Source organism: Delphinapterus leucas, chromosome 2 (assembly GCF_059928025.1).
Source record: "Delphinapterus leucas isolate spDelLeu-1000000601 "Yukka" chromosome 2, BTC_Dleu_Yukka2, whole genome shotgun sequence".
In the NCBI taxonomy this organism is placed as follows: domain Eukaryota; kingdom Metazoa; phylum Chordata; class Mammalia; order Artiodactyla; family Monodontidae; genus Delphinapterus; species Delphinapterus leucas.
In genome coordinates, this window is record NC_143130.1 from 105,500,235 (window position 1) to 105,521,772 (window position 21,538).

The window sequence follows — 21,538 nt, forward strand, 5'->3', positions numbered from 1 at the left end:
CAGGGAGCTAGCACTTTTTTTCCCCCATCTTCTCCCTTGTGCACAAGCTATCTCTCTCTTTTTTTTTTTAATAAATTTATTTATTTATTTAATTTATTTTAGGCTGTGTGGGGTCTTTGTTGCTGCACTCGGGCTTTCTCTAGTTGTGGCGAGCGGAGGCTACTGCCGTGGCTTCTCTTGTTGCAGAGCACGGGCTCTAGGCACGCTGGCTTTGGTAGTTGCGGTACGCGGGCTCAGTAGTTGTGGCTCACCAGCTCTGAAGCGCAGGCTCACTAGTTGTGGTGCACGGGCTTAGTTGTTCTGCGGCATGTGGGATCTTCCCGGACCAGGGCTCGAGCCTGTGTCCCCTGCATTGGCAGGTGGATTCTTAACCACTGCGCCACCAGGGAAGCTCCTGACATTTCTGAGTGTCTTTGATGTGACAAGCGCTATTCTAAGTGCTGTGCGTATAGTGAGCAAACAGACAGGTGCCTGCATTTTAGAAATTTTGTCCCCATGATGCCAAAAGCTCGACGTCTCTGTACGCCAGTGCCGAATCAAATCTTGGAGACAGAGTATTGGGTGAAGTAGAAAAGGATAGCTTTATCACTTTGCCAGGCAAAGGGGGACACAGTGGGCTCCTGTCCTTGAAAACTATGTGTCCCAACCCGGGAGGATTGGAGGAGAAGTTTTATAGCAACGGTTCAAGGGCGGGGTCTCTGACAAGGTCAGGGGTGAGCAGGGCCTGCGTTCCCTTCATCTTGTCTCAGGTGGTCGGTCCCCTAATCTGGATGAGCTCCTCTGGTCCTTTAATCTGGCCTCAGGTGGTTTCTTGGCTGCTCCTCCCTTGATTAGCAACTGTTTGAATCTGCCCTTTGGAACTCAGGGAAGGTCCTGGAGGCTGGAGTCTTGCCTACAAGAAACAGGGCAGGAAAAGGGCCTCCGTGCTCAGGAGCCCCACAGGGCATCGCTTGGTTTCACCCACATACCTTGGATATTTCTCAAAGTAGTTCAGTGGGGTATATTTGAACTAAGAAGAGAAAATCCTTCTGTTGCAGCAATTAAATACCCGCAGTGAGAGCCCACTTTCATTACCATAACCATGGACACTGCAAGGGGAAGAATGACCCTGCCTTTGGCATCAAGACTATTGCTTGGGGCCTCCTATGTGGCCTGCATCAGTGAATCAGGTGAGGATAAATTATTTATCCAATCTGAAAAAGACAGAAGTCAAATATCATAAGACGAAAAGGTAGTGCAGTCATCACCAGGCGGCTCTGCTGGCTTGATAAGTAAAATCAAAGATACAGAGGGCTATAACCAAGGAGAATTAGCTAAACTACCACATTCTATTTAATCACAGTCCATAAGAGCTCCCCTAACTTCTGCTGAAGTTACTTCAACAATATCACTTACCTCTAGAGGAAAATAAGGGACTAATGGGAAGAGTTCATTGGTATTTACTTCAAAACAAAAGAGAAAGTGAAGGTCACTCCAGGTCCAAAATAGATAGATAGATAGATAGATAAGAAAAAAGGAGGAAAGGAGGGAGGAAGGGAAGAAGGGAGAGGAAGAAAAGGGGAAGGAAGGGAAAGGAAGGGGAGGAGACGGGAGGGTAACAGGCTGGCTTTCTAAAGGCACAGCTGAAGCAACAGTTTGGAGGCAACATTCTGAAAGGATGGGGTATGGTCCTTCAGGATGCAGTGTATTTATTGAACCAGAAACCTCTAAATGACACTGTGTCCCCAAAAGGAAGAATACACAGGTCTGGTAATCAAGAAGTAGAAGCAGGAATGGCTTCACTTACCATCACTCCCACTGACCCACAGAAATTTCATGCTTTCATCTCTGTAACTCTGGGCTCTGCAGGGTCAAAGGTCCAGGTCCCCAAAGAGGATGCACCCTTGCCAGGGGATATATCAAGGGTCTCACTGAACTACAAGCTACAGCTACTGCCATGACACTTCGGATTTCTTGGGTCTAGGGAGCAGCAGATGAGAAGAGGAGTTACCATACTATCAGGGCTAAGTAACCCTAGTTAGCAGGAAGAGGTAGCGCTGTTTTTACACAATGGGAGTAGAGAAGAATTCAGATGGAACCCAAGTGTTCTACTTGGGTGCTTCCCAGCATTCCCATGCTCCATTGTAGCTGTGAGTGTACATGTGCAGCAACGTCAGCCAGAGAAAGATATGACTATCAAGAGTTTGGACCACTCAGGAACAAGGGTTTGGGTCATAACACCAGACAAGCCACTAAGACATAATAGTTGGGGGCGAGGGGAAATGAGAATGGATAGTAAAGGAGGGAGAGGATGGGTGCCAGTTGCAGCCCCGAGATCAAATGCAGTAACAGTGACTATAATTTTCCCCACTAACCTCCATCTTCTAAGTTTCTCTTCAAAAACAGAGTCCCATACAAAGCTTGAAGGAATTGTCTCTTGAACCTATCTGGAGAAGTCGATCTGTGTGGCTCTAGGGCAGCTGTGGAAATGAACTACTCAGATCTCCTGCTGTGGGGATCATTATTAACTGATGGCCCCAACTGCCACCCTCTGAATCTGCTACGCTTCCCATGGGCTGTCTCAGACAATGACTGAGTGTAGCAGGGATACTAAGTCAGATCCATTTCTCAGGATGCAAGACTCCTCTGATGGCCACCTTAACCTCCATTAACCCGGCTGAAACTTTTAGACCTGTGCCTATCCAACCTGTTTTCCTTCCCTCCCTATTTCACAGAGGTCAGACCTGCATCACAGTCTGACAGCTCTTCCTGCCTCTTCTGGCTTCCTCTCTCTTTCCCCCTCACAGGCATTCTCCCAATAAATCTCACATAAATCTAATTCCATCTTAATGTCTGCTTCTTTAAGAATGTAAACCAACATAGACCTGTCCACAAAACAGATTAAAACTGTAATCCATGATTTCAAAACAAGCTAAGAAAATAATACAAGACATGAAAGAACATGTATCAAAATTAATAAAAAATTCAGAAAAAAGGGTGACATATTCAGGAAAGTTAAAAATAAAAGTGAAAATTGTTTAAAAGATAAAGACTAATCTAGAAGACACACAAATGCAAATAAACACAACAAATAATGCCTTAAGAGAAGATTTTAAAAAGGAAAACAACAAGAAGAAAGCGATAAAAAGGGCACTACTTGGGATCTTTGACGGTAGAATTTAACTTCCCAAGGTATTATTCCAGTTGCTTCACATCTTCATTACCGAGACTTTCTCTAGATCTAATTATTAGCTCTTTCCATTGCTCATTATCCATCTCTAACCAACTTATCCAAACCTTCCTCAAAGAATCTTTCTTATTTTCCTTTACTTAATTGGGGGGGGTATTTCTGTTTAATATTGTCTAGTTTCTCCACACTTTTATCTGTTTTTTAAATGTAGAGCCATTAATTGGAAATACTACCCAGGTCAAAGTATGATCAGTGTTAAGTTGGTAGAATTCATGGATTAGGTATGAAATGGGCTCATCTATGCTTTATGGGATTGTGACCTGGTTAAATGACTAGACTCAGCTCCTCAACCTAGTCTATCCTGCTGAGATTTTCCAAGCATGGAAACAAATATATCACTTTATTAACATCATCAACAAATATTGATTAAGCATTATCAATGTACAAAAAATTATGTGCACTGTTTTAGATGTGTTAAGGACATCCTTGATCCCTGAGGAGGCTGATGTGGAGGTTTTTGTTTTATTTTGTTTTTATGAACAACACTTTGGCTTAAGAACAAAGACACATAAACTCAGAACTATGTCAGCTTTTGAGATGTTGTATTATTGAAGGACGGGAACAATCCTAATTAGGCCAGTGTCAAAATAAATGAAGCCACATCTATGTTGGTAGTTCTAAAGGAGAAGCAGGAGGGACATTCAGAGGCACCACCAAGCTCTCCTGCTCATTACTTCTCAGTCTCCAGTGCCTTGTCTTACTTGGTCCCAAATATCCCCATTTTCAAGTTTGTCTTGGAAATAAGACATGAATTCATAATAATTAAAATGTGATCATGTCCCTTTAAGTTCCCCAAATACATATGATAATAATAATAGCATAAACACATTGAGCATTTACTTTGGGCCAGACATTATCTTATTAAATCCTCACTCCAATAACCCTGTGAGATAGCAACTATTATTGTCTTGCTGCTCTAGAATTCAAATTCAGACTGCCAGGCTCCAGATGCCAAGCACTTTATCCCTATGTTCTGCTACCACGCTATGTCAAAAAATAATATAGCCAATCTTATGCTATAGCTAACCTACAGTGATATAGTTTATCTTGCTAACACTTGAGCCAGCAATATAAAGTAAAACAAAGTGTCACAAGAAATGAGACTAAGTGTGGCAGCATGAATCAAAGCGGTGGGGTGGTGGGGAGAGAAGGTGAACCTGAAAGGGAGGAGAGCAGTGAGTGGGGCATTTACAACAGCGGTCTTAAGCGCCCCTTAAGTCTCCTTCCAGAGCACTCAGATTATGGAAAGGCCTCCTTTATTAGAAGCAAAGTTTAATAACCCAAATGCAAACCAGACATTTAACTCTCCAACTGATATAGTTCCCCATACTTTATCACATAATTTTCATATTTGGACGCTTGCAATTACACCAAAGACAATACTGCTACCCTTCCAGCCACCAGATTTCTATCCCAAAAGGTTAAAATACACCATAGTTAACTAATGTGTTTGCTATAGGAATCAAGAGGTTAGACTGGGTAAGTTCTTTTTAATGCTACATGTTAATTTAATACTTCAGAACATTTAGCTTATTGTTCTTAGTTAACTTGTGTTGACTGAAAAAAAAGCACAATGTGAGCGTTGTGAATTAAGTTTTATTTGGGGGCAAAATGAGGAGTATAGCCCGGGAGACAGCATTTCAGATAGCTCAGATCCAAAGAGGCAGGGGGTTAGGTCAGTATGTATGTGATTTTGGTGAGGGGTGCGGGGGATACCTGCAATCAAGCACACGTTTTAAATTATTTATTTATTTGGCCAAGCCACACGGCATGTGGGATCTTAGTTCCCAAACCAGGGATCGAACCCGTGTCACCTGCAGTGGAAGCACAGAGTCTTAACCACTGGACCGCCAGGAGGTCCCAAGCACACATTTTTGCAGAAGGTTGCTGCTACTTTGTGAAGGTCACTGCTAGTCATGAGAAGCAGACTTCGCCAAGAAATATTTTAGTGCTTTTCTAGATATGCGGAGATGCAAGAATTGGGCTCATAAAAATCATCTCCTGAAAGTATCTAACTCTCTGAAGGTCTTCTCCGCCAGCTCTTCCCAGAGCACAGAGTGCCTCATTCTTGATCTCCACCCTGAACTCCTTTCAGAGAGTGTTAAAGTTCAGCAGCTGCAGCAGCTCATGATTTAATCCTTCTAGAGGTAGATGGCAAGTGCCAACCTGTAGTTGGCACTTGGCAACTTGCATTCTAAGTACCAACATTATGCAGTAGAGCATATATTTAAAGGTGACGATTAGACTGCCGAGGTTTAAATCTTGTTTTCACCTAACAAGCTCTGTGATCTTGGGCGTAATAGCCACCTGAACACTCACTTTCACTGGGTGCAAAATGGGGTTAAAGTAACCTACCCTATAGAATTGTGGGGACTAAATGAGGTAGTACCATATAAAAGTGCTTGCCACACTACCTGGAACATAATGTTCTCATGGTGGCTATTTATCTAAGAGTACTGGTTTAATATTAAGAGAATCTAACATGCAAAAAACATTAAATCTAGTATTACCTATTATTCTGTTAAATTCGGACGCCTAAATCTGGCTTTCCTTATTTCACCTTTCCGATACTGCATTCTCTCCGTTTCACACAGGAGGTAAAAATCCCAAGACTTCAGCGTTCTCCAGAAGAGAAAAAAAAAAAACCACAGGTAGTTAATACAAACACAAACTCTGCGGGTCTCTGACGCGTTTCTAGAGACCGCAGCAAAGGGCCCGCCCCTTCCCCCTCCCGCCCTCTAGATTCCTGGAGGAGGAGACAAATCCCAACACAGAGTCGAGGGCACCTCGCTTCCGGCTCGCTACGTCCGAACTGAGGCGCACGTACGCTCTTCAAGGAGCTTTACATATCGATTGCTTATTGGCTACTAGCAAGCACTCTTTCTCCTCATTGGCTGATTCTGTCCCTCGCCGACGTTCCGCGGAGGATGTTCGCCGCGGCGAGTGAGAGGGTCACTGCACCTAAATTTCCGGATCCGGTTCACCTCTGGCTCCATGGCGACCGCTAGAGGACCGGCGTATCTGCTGACATTAGGCAGATGGCGCGGCGGCCTCGGAATAGCTACCCAGTCCCGAGTGAGTGCTTACTTTCCCTGCTGTCGAAGAGGCTGTGCGTCCCAGAAACAGCTCCGCTCCGAGGAGGACCGCTCTCGGCCGCCCCTCCCTTAGCCAGCGTCCGCAGCCATGCTTTCTGCCCCCGCAATCAGCTTTTCTTTCCCGGCCTGCAGGCGCTCGCTGCCCTCGTGCCCGGCGTATCCCAGGTGGATAACCAGTCTGATTTCCTGGGGAAGAGGTCCCATCGCCGACACCCCGGCATCCTGCAGCTGTCGCGCGTGCGGCTGCCGCAAGTATTGGTTGACGCCGCGCAGTTACTGCTGCTGGGTGAGTAACGGGGGGAAATGGAGGCTCGAGAAGAAGCGGAAAGTGGGCCTGCGTGCAAGTGATTCCACTTTTCATCTTTGGTCCTTAGAGAGCTCGATGCCCAATATGGAGAAGCACGTGCAAGCATTGACCAATTATCTCTGGAGTCGGCATTTACCTGTAGAGCCAGAGGAGTTGCAAAGACGGGCTGTCCATCTTGAGAAAAAATTCCTGGAAAACGCAGGTAGGGCTTAAGAATAAAGAGTAGGCCAAATTGAAAAAGCAGAGGGAAATGAAGAGCAAGAAATAATTTCGCAGCCTCTTAAATAGATGCTGCAATTTCTTATGTGACTTTCTGGCGAGAGTAGTTATTACAATGATGCCTTACTAAGAGAAGACATTATTTCAGAGATTGCTCGTGGGGCTTGAGTAAAAGTCAGTGAGTGCTTCAGTATCCTGTCGAAACTTAGATCTTTGGCTTTGTCCTCCAAGTTCACTGGATCAAGACCATCTAAGTTTTTATTAAGTAATATAAAGTTCATGTCCAGTACTAAAACCCACTACAGGGAAAGGAGAATAATCTATCAGGTTATTTTTATGGTTATGAGTTGTCTCTTATTAAGAGACCTGCCTTTTATTCATCTTGTATTCGCCGAACTTCTCATAGGATCTGGTTCATAGTAGGTGCTCGGTAGATAAGATAGTACTGAACAAAACACAATCATGAGACTTTAGTTTTTCAAGCCCCTTTCCTCCCTATAGGAGGATTGGAGACGTCACGATATTAAGTTTTGGGGAGGTGAAGAAATCCACAAAATACTGTGTTTATCCTATCCTTTAAATTTTTGTTACACCTCCTTTTAATATAGAACAAACCTGTGGGATAGAGTTGGTTGAGTTGAATAAACTGCTGTTAGAGGAAATATACTATCTGATACACTTTGGTGGTGGTGGTGGTCATTGTTATTCTTACCTGAAAGTTTTCTCTAGGTTTGACTTCTCTCTTAAGCTTTGAGGCTTTTCCCAGGTGGGAATTGGGGATGAATGGGCAGGCAGTCTATTCAGATATTGGATCTGAGCCCTGTTCTTCCTAGGTCCTCACTTCCAGTCCTTGTTCTCACCCCAGACTCATGTCAGATGGAAAAACTTTGTGGAGAAGTGCTGCATGCTCTGCGTAGAACTACCTATCATTGGCAAGAGTTGAGGTAAGGGAGACTAGAAGGGCTGCAGAAGAAGGAGACTGGGGGAAGTACAGTTACACAATTTTGTGTTTGAAAAAAGTGACCTGGCTTGTAAGCCTCCCTAGGACTCTTCTGTGTTGAGAAGTGAAAGTGTTGAGCTGGAAGAGCCCTTTCCAAAGATTTCACTTCCTAAAAGTCAGAGGGTAGCTACGGGATAGAGGTTGTTTCCCAGTGGTATGACTCTGGTTTTTCTGGCAGCTACAGTGAGGGACTGAGCCTGGTGTATATGGCAGCAAGACTGGATGGTGGCTTTGCAGCAGTCTCCAGGGCATTCCATGAGGTGAAATTCGCTCAATTTCCTACCGTCAGTTCCCTTATTCATAAAGTAGTCTTCTGGGGTAGGATACTTGGGACGTTGCATGTGCATTTTTTTTTTTTTTTAGGAGGTTCTCTATCCTCTGAAAGGAATTTTTGACCCAAGAAAGGTTTAGAAGCACTGTTTTAAGAGCTTTCTATTCTATAAAGCATTTACATTGAATCTTAGAAGGCATTCATATCTCATTTTCTCTGTTGTGGTCCCCTAATTCATGTTTACCAAGCGTCTACTGTGGGGTGTTGTATATTTCTTTAGATCCAAGCTCGACTTCCAGAGTTCCAGCCACAAACCTTGATGGACTTTGGCTCAGGTACTGGCTCTGTCACCTGGTGAGTCTCTTTCTCTTTCTCTGTCACTTCTAGTTCTAGAGAGCCATGCTTACACCACGTCAGTATCAGGAGACTGGAGAACCAGAGGGAGAATAGGAAAGTTGGGGACTGGAATGTTTCTTCCCTCACATTAGACAAGGCATGAGAAGGTATATGGATTAGGGCCAGAACATAAAGAAATGTCAAGTGAAAAAAAGATCCATGATTAGAAGGATAAAAAAGGAAAGGAATTTAGTCTAGGGTGGAGGTTTTACATATCATCAAGATTTTCTTGTGCACAAATAATTTTTGAGTCTGCCTTTTTTTAAGGAGTTGTAAATGAAATAAGAAAATAACACTATTCGTTTTTCCAACTATTTTAACATAGCACTGTGTTTCTCCAGGGGTGGGTTGGGAACAGAGGGGTCTCTTGCAGGGGTGACTCTGTCATGAGAGCTGGCGATATATTTTTTGCCATTTTAGGGCTGCTCATAGTACTTGGGGCCAGAGCCTACGGGAATATATGTGCGTGGACAGCTCAGCGGCCATGTTGGAATTGGCAGAAAAGCTACTGAAAGGTGAGGACAAAGTATAAGGAAGGGCTTTTCCAGCGTTGAAGGAATTAAAAAAGCAAAGGAGTACAAGAGAGGGTCTTTTATTGGGGAGTAGAGGAGAGGGCTAAAAGTTAAAAATGAGTCTGATCTTCCAATGCGATAGTCCAGCAGAAGGTGCTGGAGGCCTTTGTTGGACTGTGAATGGGTAGGACAAGAATAACAGGACAGGTGACCCAATATTCTCCCGGCCCTTTTTTATAGTTGCTTACTCTATTGCATCTCACCCTCAGCTAGCGTTTTTCTTTGTTCTCAGGGCCATGTTTCTTATCGGAATGTCACTTCAGTTTACACCTGTACACTCATAGTTGCCACATCTCTACTTCTACAGGTGGTTCAGGATCTGGGATGCCTTATGTGCCAGGTGTCTTTTTCAGACAGTTTCTACCTGTATCACCCAAGGCAAGTGGCGATGTTTAAAGTATGCTAAATGTGGAGTATGCACATGGAAAACTGTGGCCTTGGCTTTGCAACCTAGCATTAAGTGTTAGAAAATAAAAGAAAGCAGAAGAAATTTAGTGGGATAGACCTTTGTTGTACTCTTAGAAGAGGGAGATGTCAGGTCTGTCATGTTCCTTGTCCTGTGCACCAGGTACAATTTGATGTGGTGGTATCAGCCTTTTCTCTCAGTGAACTGCCCAGCAAGGCCAACCGCACTGACGTAGTCCAAACCTTGTGGCGCAAGACAGGTCATTTTCTGGTGAGTAGAAACCCCTTTTTCCCTTCAAGTTTTAAAGCAGCTTCATGGGTTTCATGGCTTTCCTTCTCCCCATTGGAGCTTGTCTTCATTCTTGACCATTTTTCTTTTATATAGATCCCTTTGTCCCTCTTGTAGGGTCCCCATCCACATCTTACATATAATGCCCATTTCTTTAGGATCCCTATTCCATCTGGGAATGTTCTTACAGAGCTACTGACATTTATGTTTTCATGTAATTTGGGGCTTCTTATTTTCCGCTTTTGTAATCAGATATTGGTGGAGAATGGAACAAAAGCTGGGCACTCCCTTCTCATGGACGCCAGGGACCTGGTCCTTAACGTAAGGTTCTTTCTCCTTTTTTCACCTTACCCTCCATACCCTACCTATTCTCACCAGTTACTGGCACGCCTGTGAAAACTGAAGGGACTCTGTCATACAATGGTGAGGATAATTCTCAAGATAGTAGGCATATGAAGTCATTATGATATAGGGTAGTGGTTGGCAAACTTGGGCCTGTGGGTCAGATCCAGCCTGCCACCTGTTTTTATATGAGCCGTGTTTGTTTGTATGTCTGTGGCTGTATGTCTGTTGTCTATGGCTGTTTTCACAGTACAAATAGCAGTTGAATAGTTAGGAAAGAAACAGATTTTGCCTACTCTCTGGGCCTTTTAAAAAAAAACATGTTTGCCGACTCCTGATCCAGGGCATTTCTGAGCCGAGAACCTTATCTCTTTGGGACAGTATGAGCCAGTGTATAATCATAAATTTAATTGTTTTATTTAGAGTGGGATCTTTTTGAGAGTGGAGGTTGCTGACAAGGGAGAGCACCATACTATGTGCCAAGTTTCTGCCTTTCTCCTGCTGCAAAGAGAAAGTTCTTTGTCTGGAGTATTAAAGAAGCAGCCAGCTTGATTCAAAGAACATAGTTAATAATTACCAGAATTGAATGTTAGAGGAGTCCTCAATTTACTGAGTGCAGAGATTGAGTTATGAGAATAGACCCCTCAGGCCCAACCTAATTTTTTTGATTTCCTTTGATTTCAGGGAAAAGAGAAGTCACCTTTGGACCCTCGACCTGGTTTTGTCTTTGCCCCGGTGAGTATTACTTCTCCCTTTCCCAGCACGCAAAGATCTGAACTCAGCTGTGGCCAGGAAAAGTAAGAGAGTAAAGCTAAGCCACCTCCACTACTTTGTGTCCCTATCCAGTTTCTTTCTTAGTGATTCCTCTGGCTTTCCTACCCTCTGCTCCTGTGCTCCCTTATCCCTAGCCCTTCTTGACTCTCACTCTTAGTTTTTCGGTTTTATGATCTGTTCTTTTGTCTTATGTCATGTCTTTTGTTTGTGTTCACAGTGTCCCCATGAACTTCCCTGTCCCCAGTTGACAGCCTCTAAGCCCCTGGCCTGTAGCTTTTCCCAGGCCTACCATCCCATCCCCTTCAGCTGGGTATGTACTCTGGGAATACTGTGGTAGGGAGTAAGTAGCCTGGGAGGGCACAATGAAAAAGACTCAGAGGTGGGAGGATTTGGAAAATTCAGAGAATAGCTTGGAGATTTTAGGCCCTGAATGTGCATGACTTATAGAACATGAAAAGCGCTGTATGAATGGGGTTCAAAAATTTTTTTTCCCTTGTCTTTTACCTCTAAGCCATCTCTATATCCTTATCTTAGAACAAGAAGCCAAAGGAGGAAAAGTTCTCGATGGTAATCCTTGCCCGAGGGTCTCCGGAGGAGGCTAATCGCTGGCCCCGAATCACTCAGCCTGTTCTTAAACGGCCACGCCATGTGCATTGTCACCTGTGCTGTCCAGATGGGCATATGCAGCATGCTGTGATCACAGCCCGCAGACATGGCAGGTATAGAGGGTGTGACCAAAATTAGTGGAAGGTAGCAAGAACCTGCAGCCCACATTGACCCTCTGTTTTATATAGGGATTTGTATCGCTGTGCCCGTGTCAGCTCCTGGGGAGATCGTTTACCTGTGATCACGCCATCTGAGCTTCCTCCATCACCTGCTCAAGATCCCCCTGAGAGTTGACAAGGATGTGTAACATGTGTTTTCTTCTATCGTGACTGCCAAGGCTGAAGCTACCTGGTATCCAGGATGGGAGTGCTGGTACTTTTACAGCAAAAAACTAGTTAAAATAGCCTCCATTATAGTAAGCCTTATTCTTTTAGCTCACTCGGCCATCCTTTCACAGATGCTTTTCTTTCTTGTTTAATTGCACTTTGCAAATGATTGCCTTCTAGCTAGAATTGTATTATGCATCTAGTGTTTACTCCTCCAAGGAAACACTCCCTAACACTCCCTTCCCTTGTGAGCATTGTTCATTCCAGAAAGAAGGTCACCGTGTGATAATCTCAAGGACCACCAGAACCAGTCCGGAGAGGAGAGCACCTAACACGAGCTTTGAAATTTTCCAGAAGTGAAGAATGCAAGCTTGCATCTACCCTGATCCTTATCTATGGCCCTATTTTCCACTTCCAAACTATAAGACCCCTTGCTGTTCTCTCTTAAGGGAGGGCACAGTCTTTAGGGCATTAGCCTGCTGTGGCCTCCTTTGCCTGGCAAAGCAATAAAAGCTACTCTTTTATACTTCACTGAAAACTCTGTCTCTGTGTCTCTGTTCAGCACTGGTGAACAGAGGCTGAGTTTCAGCAACAGGTACCCCTATATAGCTGTGTTTGCTTAGGTTTTAATAATAATTAAAAGTTTTCAAAGAATGGAAGTGGATCTTGTGATTCTTAAAAGGTGTAGAAGTCTGTTGTCATGGCCTATCCTATAATGAAGAGAATCCTCAGATTTTCAACGTTTCCCACACAAATCTCCAGCTCACCCTGTCCTGGAAGAATCCTGCTGCTTCCACCAGATTCCAGGACTTCGCACGGAGGCCTGGAGATAATCTGGAGTAGTGGGGGAAGCCATCCCCAGCTCCCTGAGAACTGGCTCAACAGGCCTCAGGGTTGTCAGGCCACCTGAATAGGGGATCAGCAGCTGCTTGGCCTCTGTGTTTTCTCCCTCCTTTCCTTTCAACTTTCTCAGCTCCCTCAGAGTTCACTTCACAAATTTCTCTCAGGAGTCGATTCCCCTCAGGCCTGAATCTATCTCCACCCTCATATATCCAGGCAGGAGCCTTCAGTTTTCCCTTAGGCCTTGCTGTTTCAGAGCTAGAGCAACTTTCTTTGTCCTAAAACTCTCAGTCCCTCTCCTATAATTTATATCAGGAAACAGGCATAGTCAAAAGTTATAACAGTATTGATGTTGTAATACTAGAAATCTTCCTTCTAGACATTTCCATGCCTGGAGCTATTTTTCTGGGGTTACAGGAGAGGGGAGTCCCCCTCCTCTGCTAGTTCCCACAGAGTGCTGGCAGCTCCACTTCCCAGGCCCTCCTCCTCACCCCAAGTGGCCCCAAATCCCCTCTGAAAAGGTGCAGTTCAGGTATCAGCATAGCAACCTATAAGGCTTGAGGTGGGGTTGAGAGGGTATGGAAGGCTTAGATCAAATGTCCTGAGTGAGGCAGGACCAGATTGTCCCCAACACAAAACAGCCGGGGAGAGCTACCATAGACTCCCTTTTTGGATTAGAACAGCCCCAGATGAGAACTAAGACTCTACAGCCCTTGGTTTAGTCAGAGCATTCAAAAGGAGGAGAAGACACAGCACCAGGCTGTGCCTGGCAGGGAGTCCGGAGTTTCTGATTTCTAAATTCAGGAAGGCGTCAGCCAGGGGAGGGGCCTCCATGTAGGGGAAGGGCGGGAAGCTGGGGCTGGGCAAGTTTTCTATGCAAAGCTGCGCAAGAAGAGGCCACACAGACCAGAAAGAAGACCCAATAGCCTTCTGAAACTGAGAAGAGTGGAGGCTCCAGCTTTGACCACCTGAGACACCACTCCTGCTGCGAAGATTGTCACTCCATTTGTTATCCTGAGGCCTCTACTTACCCTGTACCATAAGGATGGAGCCACTACTAGGAGTAAAAGTTGGCTGCCTGTTTTCCCTGCTGGTTCTCACTCTGGTCTGTGGCCTTTTCCCCATCTGCTTCAAATGGTTCCAGACTGCCACAGGTACAGCCCGACCATGTCTTTGTCCCCATAACCTAAGTCTGACTCAGCCTTGTCACCCTATCCTGATATCTTGCTCTGATTCTCTCATCATCCCCAAGCTTGGGACATGGGGTGCTGCCTGTGGCTCTTTAGTCATTGTTGTCTGTCTCCCCTTTGCCAGCTGGATTGTAACTCCTGCTGTTTATTAGGTCGTCACCGCCGGGTCCTCAGCCTCCTGAGCTGCACTTCTGCTGGCATTTTCCTGGGAGTGGGGTTCATGCACATGACTGCTGAAGCCTTGGAGGGAATTGAATCAGAGATCCAGAAGTTGGTGATACAGGTGAGCAGCAGAGTTGCTGAGCTGCAGGGCTGTGAGGCCAGAATGATGAACAGAACCAGGGAAAGTAACGAAGAAAGGGGGAAAATAATGAAGCCAAGGACACAGGAGGAACAACAGGGAAGATGACAGCTCTTGTGCGGAATGATGGAAACAGGTCAGATTGGCCTTTAAGGAAAGTGATGGAGCCGAAGGCACAGGACAGGAAGCTGAGCTGCTCTTTCCCTCGTCTAATTTGTGCTTTTTTTTCTACCTAGAACAGCACAAACAGTGAGGGGAATTCTGATGATGCTGATTCAGCTTATGTAAGTATCTCCCACCAGCCCCTACCTGGAGATTAAGGAGAACCAGAGATGCCTTTAATGCCCAGACCTTTTTGAGAGGACTTAAGTGTGGAATTCCAGGAATTCCTTCTGCTCCTCAGCTGCGGCATTGTGGGGGAAAAGAGGAGCCACCCAATCCTTTTGGGCTTATGAAACCCCAGAAAGAACTCTTGTTTAGCCTTCCATTCTTTCTCTGGACGCTTTGACATGCTTCATATCATTTTCCCATATTTTTAAACCTATTGATATTATTTCCCTTAGTCCCTCTGGTATTCTTGTTGTCGAATGTCCGTGTCTACTCTTGGCTTCATTTCCCTTTTTTTCGTTCTATTACCACACTTCCCATTCTCTTCAGCCTCCCAATCCCATGTCCATCCAATGCAATTTCTTCCCTTCCTTTCCCATCTCACAACCCCTCTTTCTGTTCCTAGATGGAGTATCCCTATGGAGAGCTCATCATCTCCCTGGGCTTCTTCTTTGTCTTCCTTTTGGAGTCACTGGCATTGCAGTGCTGTCCTGGGGCTGCTGGAAGATCAAAAGTACAGGAGCAAGAATGGGGTATGGCTAATGTCCTTGAACCCCATAGCCACGGACCTCTACCCTCACCATCACGAGGTCCCCTGCGAGCCCTCGTCCTCTTGCTCTCGCTCTCCTTTCACTCCGTGTTTGAAGGTCTAGCTGTGGGACTGCAGCCAACGGTCGCAGCTACCGTGCAGCTCTGTCTTGCCATCCTGGCTCACAAGGGGCTCGTAGTGTTTGGTGTAGGACTGCGGCTGGTGCAGGTAGGCACTGGATCACGTTGGGCCATGCTCTCCATACTGTCGTTAGCTCTCATGTCCCCCCTGGGCCTAGCCCTAGGGCTGGCTGTGCCTCAGGGAGTCTCTGAAGGGGGGCAAGGCTTGGCCCAGGCTGTGTTAGAAGGCATGGCAGCTGGCACCTTCCTGTATGTCACCTTCCTGGAAATTCTGCCCCGGGAGCTCGCAGGTCCTGAAGCCCCTCTGGCCAAGTGGGGCTGTGTAGCTGCCGGTTTTGCTTTCATGGCCTTTATTGCCTTGTGGGCCTGAGAGATTCCTGACTTTTCTGATGGATCTAAGATGACCTCCCTACCCCCAAGAGATGCCTCCCAAATGACCTTAGCCCTCTGACATTTCTTCACTGAGACAAAGTGACATTCACTAGGCATCATTCCGTAACCTGGACCCCAGCTTTTCGCTACGTGAGATGCCATTTCTCATGCAGGACTGAGAAAAGGATGTTTCAGTTGAGTGCCTATAAATTGGAGGACTGATACAAAGACCATCACTCCAGATTTGACTCTTGTCCCGTTTATCCTACTGTGTGTAATAAAATGTCCATTTTATCCTTCCCCTTCAGCCATGCTATACTTCATTTCTCCGGGTTGCCTAGGAGGTACCTGATACAGGAGGTGGTGGAGTGGAGAGCGGGAAGGGTGAGTGTGGGATGCAGTCTTCTTTTCTGGAATTGGGCCCCCAGCCATTCTGTCAGTTGCAGGCCATGCCTCTCGAGACATGGGAGCGTTTCTGAAATTCCAACGACTTACTACCACCTTATGTACAGGTGTTGAGAAACTGAGCCAGAGTTCCCAGCATTTAGAGAGAAGAGGTTAAAAAACAGAAACCACAGGGATCTAGATTTTTTTCCTATGCTAACCACACCCACCCCACTCCCAGTCTCCCACAAAGTGTCCAACAGACTCTTGAGATAAGGCTAAATGGAGCCTATTTCCATCTGGTTCCTACGTTTCACGCTGAGCCCTGTGTGGCTTCAGGGCCACTCTTGCTCTTCTTTGCATCTCTGTCTCCCTCCAGCTGCCTTGTGCTGAGGGATTAAGAAGCAGTGTGCTTGGAGAGGGAGAAAGGCAGCAGAGAAATGCCTGGGTTGATCACTTGGCTCTGCCACGACTTAGCGCTTTTCCTTCTGCATGCCTGACCTGCTGCTAGGGCTCCAGCCCCTCCCTGTTGGACAGTTTGCCTTTCAGTTGAGTAACTCCCACAATGTGTTGCTTCTCTTAAAAGCTGCTAAGGACATATACATTATGTGCAACTGAGGAGGAGCAGGGTGGCTGTTGCCCAGCCCCTGACCCACGAGATGGAGGAATATATCAGACGTAGTGGAGAAATTGGGAAAGAGAAGGTGTACCCTGTGGGCTCAACAGCTTACCACTTTGCCCCTTCTTATACTTTCGGTGTGGAAGCCCAAGTGGCCTTAACATGGACAAGGTCTCCTGAGTTTCATTCTTGTCTCAGTCTGTCCTCTGTCCATCCCATTCCCCTCGCCATAAATTAAGATACACAAACCTCCTCAGCAGCCCAGCGTACACACACAGGGATCAGTGAGAAGGCAAGCTTCAGGCAAAGCTAAATAAAAATGTCTGACATGGGAAATAATTTCCCGGAAGCACCATCCTATTCCGTTTTCCCTTCAGTATTAAATGCTCTCACATGGAATACACTCACAGGTAGTCATAATAGAATTTCTACATTGAGCGCCTGGCACTGCGCTATTGCTTTCCCATACATTATCTCCCCTTCCCAACCCTGCCAGGTAGATCTTATCCCTGTTAAGTCTAGGGAAGTGCATTTAGAAAAGTGAAATGACTTGATAGCTAGCTGGGGTTCAAACCCGTGTTTCTGTGATTCTAAGAAAAGCTCAAGATGTAGATTCTCTTCTTCCTTACCTTTCCCTCCCCATCTTCTTCGTTAGGGTCTCATAAGAAAGCAAAGAACACATTGGATAAGTGAGGCAAGTTTAATAAAGGGAGTATATAGAAAGGTGTGGGCAGGGTTTAGACAGAGCAACAAGGGATGGTATAATTCCCTGGGGCTGAATAATAATGCTGTTACCTAGGCTGAACAGAGGGAGCAGTTACCAGAAACTAGAGGGCCATCCAGTAAGAGGTGTGGCCTTGGTGCAGGGATGCAAGCAACCTGCAGGGACTTGACCAGGAGGAAGCCAGAGGAATACCCTCACTCTCCTTCTACTCTCTGACCTACTGCCAACGTCTCCTGTTGGCCATACCCAAACCAAGAATGAAAGAAGCCAAACCAAAGAAGCCAAGGATGAAAATGTCTGTTGGTGCACTGCAGACAGGTTAGCCTTGTGAGGTACAGATCCTAAAGAAGTCTGGGGAGGCAAACAGAAGATGTCCCACACACCATCGATTCTCTGCTGCTTTCAACTCCAGTGATCTTGCCCAGACTTTGGAAGGAGAAATTGGAAGGGACATGATTATATGGAAGTTAGAGAGCTATTTCTGGTACAGAGGATTTGTATGACTATAGAAAGGAGGCTTGAGGAGAAGCACATTAGATTCCGAGGCTCGGGCTTCTCTGGTGGCGCAGTGGTTGAGAGTCCGCCTGCCGATGCAGGGGACACGGGTTCGTGCCCCGGTCCAGGAGGATCCCACATGCCACGGAGCGGCTAGGCCCGTGAGCCATGGCCGCTGAGCCTGCGCGTCCGGAGCCTGTGCTCCGCAACGGGAGAGGCCACAACAGTGAGAGGCCCGCATACCGCAAAAAAAAAAAAAAAAAAAAATTCCGAGGCTCTTCACATGTTTCTGGGTCACTGATGCTATCAGCATTTGAGGTCAGTGAGCAGAGGCTGGAGATTTCAAGCATGGATGGGTCATGCATTTTTTTGCCCCCTCCCATCCCAGGGGCCTGTAGATTCCCCTGTAGCCTCTGCTTTCAGCCATCCTTCCAATGACCATTTCCTTTTCCTTTCCCAAGATCCTTACCAAGCAGGACTGGAACCATCTTTAGTTTGAACCATATTGTATCGAGAGCTAGAATAGAGCTAGGGAATGCTGCAGAGAGAGAACATCAGGATCAGAAAAAGGAGCAATCTTGATCATTTTCAAAAGCTCTGAATCTCCAGCAAGGAGCCAGAGAGGGCTCTAAGGGAGCGGAAGATGAACGTGATTTCTGAATGAGCTGGAAATGAGGAAGAATGGAATAAGAACAGGCATGAGAACCATAGGACAGGAGGGACAGCTGAGTCAGCTGGGGCATGGTGACTAGAAGCCAGATTCAGGAGTGAACCTTGATTGTCTCAGCCTTGAGAGATAGGTTGTAACTGAAGAAAATTAGAATCATGAGAGTTGAAAGATAAAAATAGGAGCGAAGATATACAGGTTAGGAAAGCAGATAAGAGGGGAAGCTAGTTGGAATAGTCACAAGAGAGTTTATGTGAATCAGTTTTCAAGTCTTCTCAACTCCTGTGTCCCTTCCCCACCCCTCGTTCTCCACCCCACCTATTTTTTTTATATTTAAACAGAAACAAAAACAAAAGAATGAGACCTCCAATTGCCCTCCCGCTTTGAGCCAGCTTTCCATTTCTGCACCAATAAATGATTTTCTGAAGCAACCGCCTGGAGCTTTCCACCTTTCCTTTGCTTACAAGTTGAGGATTGGGTTTGGATATTGCAGTTGTAAGATAAGAATTTGTGAAGAAAGGGAGACGGGGAACAGCATCAAAGGGAAACCAGAGTTTCGTGAATACCCCAGAGCCAGGCGGGAGGCCAGTTAGAGAACACAACGTCAACAAGATACACCCAGGAACAAAAACCAAAGAGCTCCAGACTGATTCTTAGGGGACAATTCATGCCACTTCGCCCTCCCCCGAACGACAGCTTTCCAGTGTCTTGTCTCCCTCACCAGAGGAAGCGGTCCCTGGCTCTGGGTGACAGGGTACAAGAAACAGCTGCCAGATTTGGAGTGGGCTGGCGCGTGTGAGGGTGCCGATCGGCCACATGCCCTCACGTTCCCCCCGCTGACCTGAGGAGGCGCCATGGTTCCCAGCAAAGGTGAAGCCAAAGGGGTGCAGACGGGTAATGCCCACCCCCAGTCTGTGGGGGTGCTTAAGGACTAAATCTAAAGACGCCAGTTGTCAATGCTTTCCTTTTTATTTCAGTTTTATTCTGAGTTACTGTCTTTAGACTCACTGAATGTCAGAAACAGAAAGCATTCTACTTTTACTGTATATTTATCCAACTGGCCGAAAATTCTGATGTTGGTGAGGAGAAAGTGTGCAAACGACTACATTGTTCTGGGCATGGTTTACCCTGACCACACCCCTGGCCTCTGGTCAGAATAGACTCTCACTTTCCAGTTAGTGCTAAAATCTCTCTAGAAAGGTCATGTCTCCCACTTTGGCTTTTCCCTATTAGAGGAGTACTCTTTAAAGCTTAACATCTATCCCTCCTGCTGTAGTTTCACTGCTTTGTGTGTTCCTTTAGAGAATCACCCTTTAATATCTCTTTATGAGTTCCAGAATTTTCAAGCTGACAACCCAAGGCTCTCATGACCGTGTTCTTCTAGTTTTAATCTCCTTCCCATAGCACCGTTGCTTAGCTATCTTGGGCTTCTGTTCCTAAAGTCAGGGAAACATTCCTTGAAAATGAGAGGAAGGGAGAAACAGAGTCCTAAGCCTGAAGCCGAGACAAAAGGGCAGTAGTTTGCGGTTCAACATCTGTGAAGTCGCCCCACCTCTCCTCTGAGCCTCTGAGCTCCGATCTTGAGAATGGGCAGGAGCCACAGACCACTGCTGACCATGGTATCAGGCCCTCCCGCCATAGCTACTGCTAGAATCACAAAGAACAGTGGGGGACTCAGGAAGGGACCTGGGAGCTGGGGAAAGTTAGGAAGAACCATGCCAGCCACAGGGGGGCACTGAATCCCCATGGGCTAGCCTGGAGTGTGCAGGACCAACAAAGTAGAGAGGTCAGTCAAGGACAGCAAAGCCCTTCTCCCTTGCTCCCAGCAGACAGCATCTCTCCCTCTACCTAACTCGTGGGTTTCTTATAGATGCAGAGGCATCTGTAGGAGAGAGACACACACAGTCACCACCCATTTCACACACATCCTCCATGACAGATACATACACACGCTCTCACCTATGTACGCCCAACTGTAATTTACTCCCTCTTGCAAAGATTACCTTAACAGGGCCTTCCCTGGTGGCGCAGTGGTTGAGAGTCCGCCTGTCGATGCAGGGGACGCGGGTTCGTGCCCCGGTCCGGGAGGGTCCCACATGCCGCGGAGCGGCTGGGCCCGTGAGCCACGGCCGCTGAGCCTGTGCATCTGGAGCCTGTGCTCCGCAACGGGAGAGGCCACAATGGTGAGAGGCCCGTGTACCTCAAAAAAAAAAAAAAAAAAATTAAAAAAAAAAAGATTACCCTAACAGTGTTATCTTTTTAGGCAAATGTACTGAGAGGACCTGCCTTCCCTTCCATAACGAGCAACAGCAGCTATTGCCGGTCAAGGCTGTGAGTTCTTTGCCTTTTCCTCATGTTGATCTAGGAGCTGTTTGGTCCACTGAGTCCAATGATGCTGTTTCTTTTCTTTAGTGTGGCGTTTAAGCACTGCTTGCTGTCTGCCCTGTGTGTGGTTAGCCAACACCCTCACCATCAATAACTAGCTCTATAACTTGTATAACTCTGCTGGTCACCTAATACTGCCCCCTTCTGCTCCTGGCCTACTGTATTTAAAATAGACTCGGTCCTGGGAGAGAGCGCGAGGAAAAGCTCAAGGTTCAAGAACGTATTCCATGCTCCACTTTTATGCCAGTGTGTTGGCACCAGACACCAAGCTGCATTAGTCCTCAGCTCAGTTCCACTGAGGAAACTGCCTGTGGGGTTTCTATAAGGCAGTCTGGCAAATGACCTTGTAATAGTCTACCCACAATCCTCTTGCCAATAATGCTATATGGTTCCGTCTCATTTTTACTTCATTATTATTTTTTTAAGTTTATCTTCATTTTTATTTATTTTTGGCTGTGTTGGGTGTTCGTTGCTGTGCACGGGCTTTCTCTAGTTGCAGTGAGCAGGGGCTACTCTTCGTTGTGGTGCACAGGCTTCTCATTGCAGTGGCTTCTCTTGTTGTGGAGCACAGGCTCTAGGCACGTGAGCTTCAGTAGTTGTGGCACGTGGACTCAGTAGTCGTGGTTCACGGGCTCTAGAGCGCAGTCTCAGTAGTTGTGGCACACAGGCTTAGTTGCTCCACGGCACGTGGGATCTTCCCAGACCAAGGCTCGAACCCGTGTCCCCTGCATTGG

The 21,538-nt window shown here is 46.3% G+C and overlaps 2 protein-coding genes across 4 annotated transcripts; both read left to right on the plus strand.

The window, feature by feature from the left end:
• The first annotated feature begins 6,164 nt into the window (after positions 1-6,164).
• On the plus strand, positions 6,165-13,718 carry METTL17 (methyltransferase like 17). 3 transcript variants are annotated; one of them, XM_022587594.2, is made up of 14 exons: positions 6,170-6,304; positions 6,457-6,610; positions 6,699-6,833; positions 7,716-7,794; positions 8,029-8,110; positions 8,402-8,475; positions 8,938-9,032; positions 9,397-9,467; positions 9,658-9,765; positions 10,036-10,104; positions 10,810-10,860; positions 11,117-11,209; positions 11,434-11,618; positions 11,694-13,718. In XM_022587594.2, exons 1-14 carry the CDS (start codon positions 6,224-6,226, stop codon positions 11,797-11,799), a joined length of 1,383 nt encoding a protein of 460 aa, XP_022443302.1. In that variant the 5' UTR covers positions 6,170-6,223; the 3' UTR covers positions 11,800-13,718. The 3 variants fall into 3 exon arrangements, with proteins under 3 accessions (XP_089761700.1, XP_022443302.1, XP_089761709.1); XM_089905574.1 differs by lacking the exons at positions 7,716-7,794; positions 8,029-8,110 and having other exon boundaries at positions 6,165-6,304; positions 8,402-8,456; XM_089905583.1 differs by lacking the exons at positions 6,170-6,304; positions 6,457-6,610 and having other exon boundaries at positions 6,723-6,833; positions 7,684-7,794.
• Positions 13,713-15,837, plus strand: SLC39A2 (solute carrier family 39 member 2). The gene is made up of 4 exons (XM_022587596.2): positions 13,713-13,825; positions 14,014-14,144; positions 14,399-14,446; positions 14,896-15,837. The coding sequence occupies exons 1-4, from the start codon at positions 13,717-13,719 to the stop codon at positions 15,526-15,528; spliced, it is 921 nt and encodes a 306-aa protein (XP_022443304.1). The 5' UTR covers positions 13,713-13,716; the 3' UTR covers positions 15,529-15,837.
• The last annotated feature ends 5,701 nt before the right edge of the window (positions 15,838-21,538 follow it).

What these genes read in the sequence shown, in the direction of transcription:
- METTL17 (XM_022587594.2), top strand. Translation starts at nt 6,224, where the DNA reads ATGGCGACCGCTAGAGGACCGGCGTATCTGCTGACATTAGGCAGATGG. An exon ending in ATCCCATCCCCTTCAGCTGG is followed by an intron (nt 11,210 to 11,433) that starts GTATGTACTCTG and finishes TCCTTATCTTAG; the next exon opens with AACAAGAAGCCAAAGGAGGA. An exon ending in ACAGCCCGCAGACATGGCAG is followed by an intron (nt 11,619 to 11,693) that starts GTATAGAGGGTG and finishes TGTTTTATATAG; the next exon opens with GGATTTGTATCGCTGTGCCC.
- SLC39A2 (XM_022587596.2), top strand. Translation starts at nt 13,717, where the DNA reads ATGGAGCCACTACTAGGAGTAAAAGTTGGCTGCCTGTTTTCCCTGCTG. An exon ending in ATGGTTCCAGACTGCCACAG is followed by an intron (nt 13,826 to 14,013) that starts GTACAGCCCGAC and finishes GCTGTTTATTAG; the next exon opens with GTCGTCACCGCCGGGTCCTC. An exon ending in TCCAGAAGTTGGTGATACAG is followed by an intron (nt 14,145 to 14,398) that starts GTGAGCAGCAGA and finishes TTTTCTACCTAG; the next exon opens with AACAGCACAAACAGTGAGGG.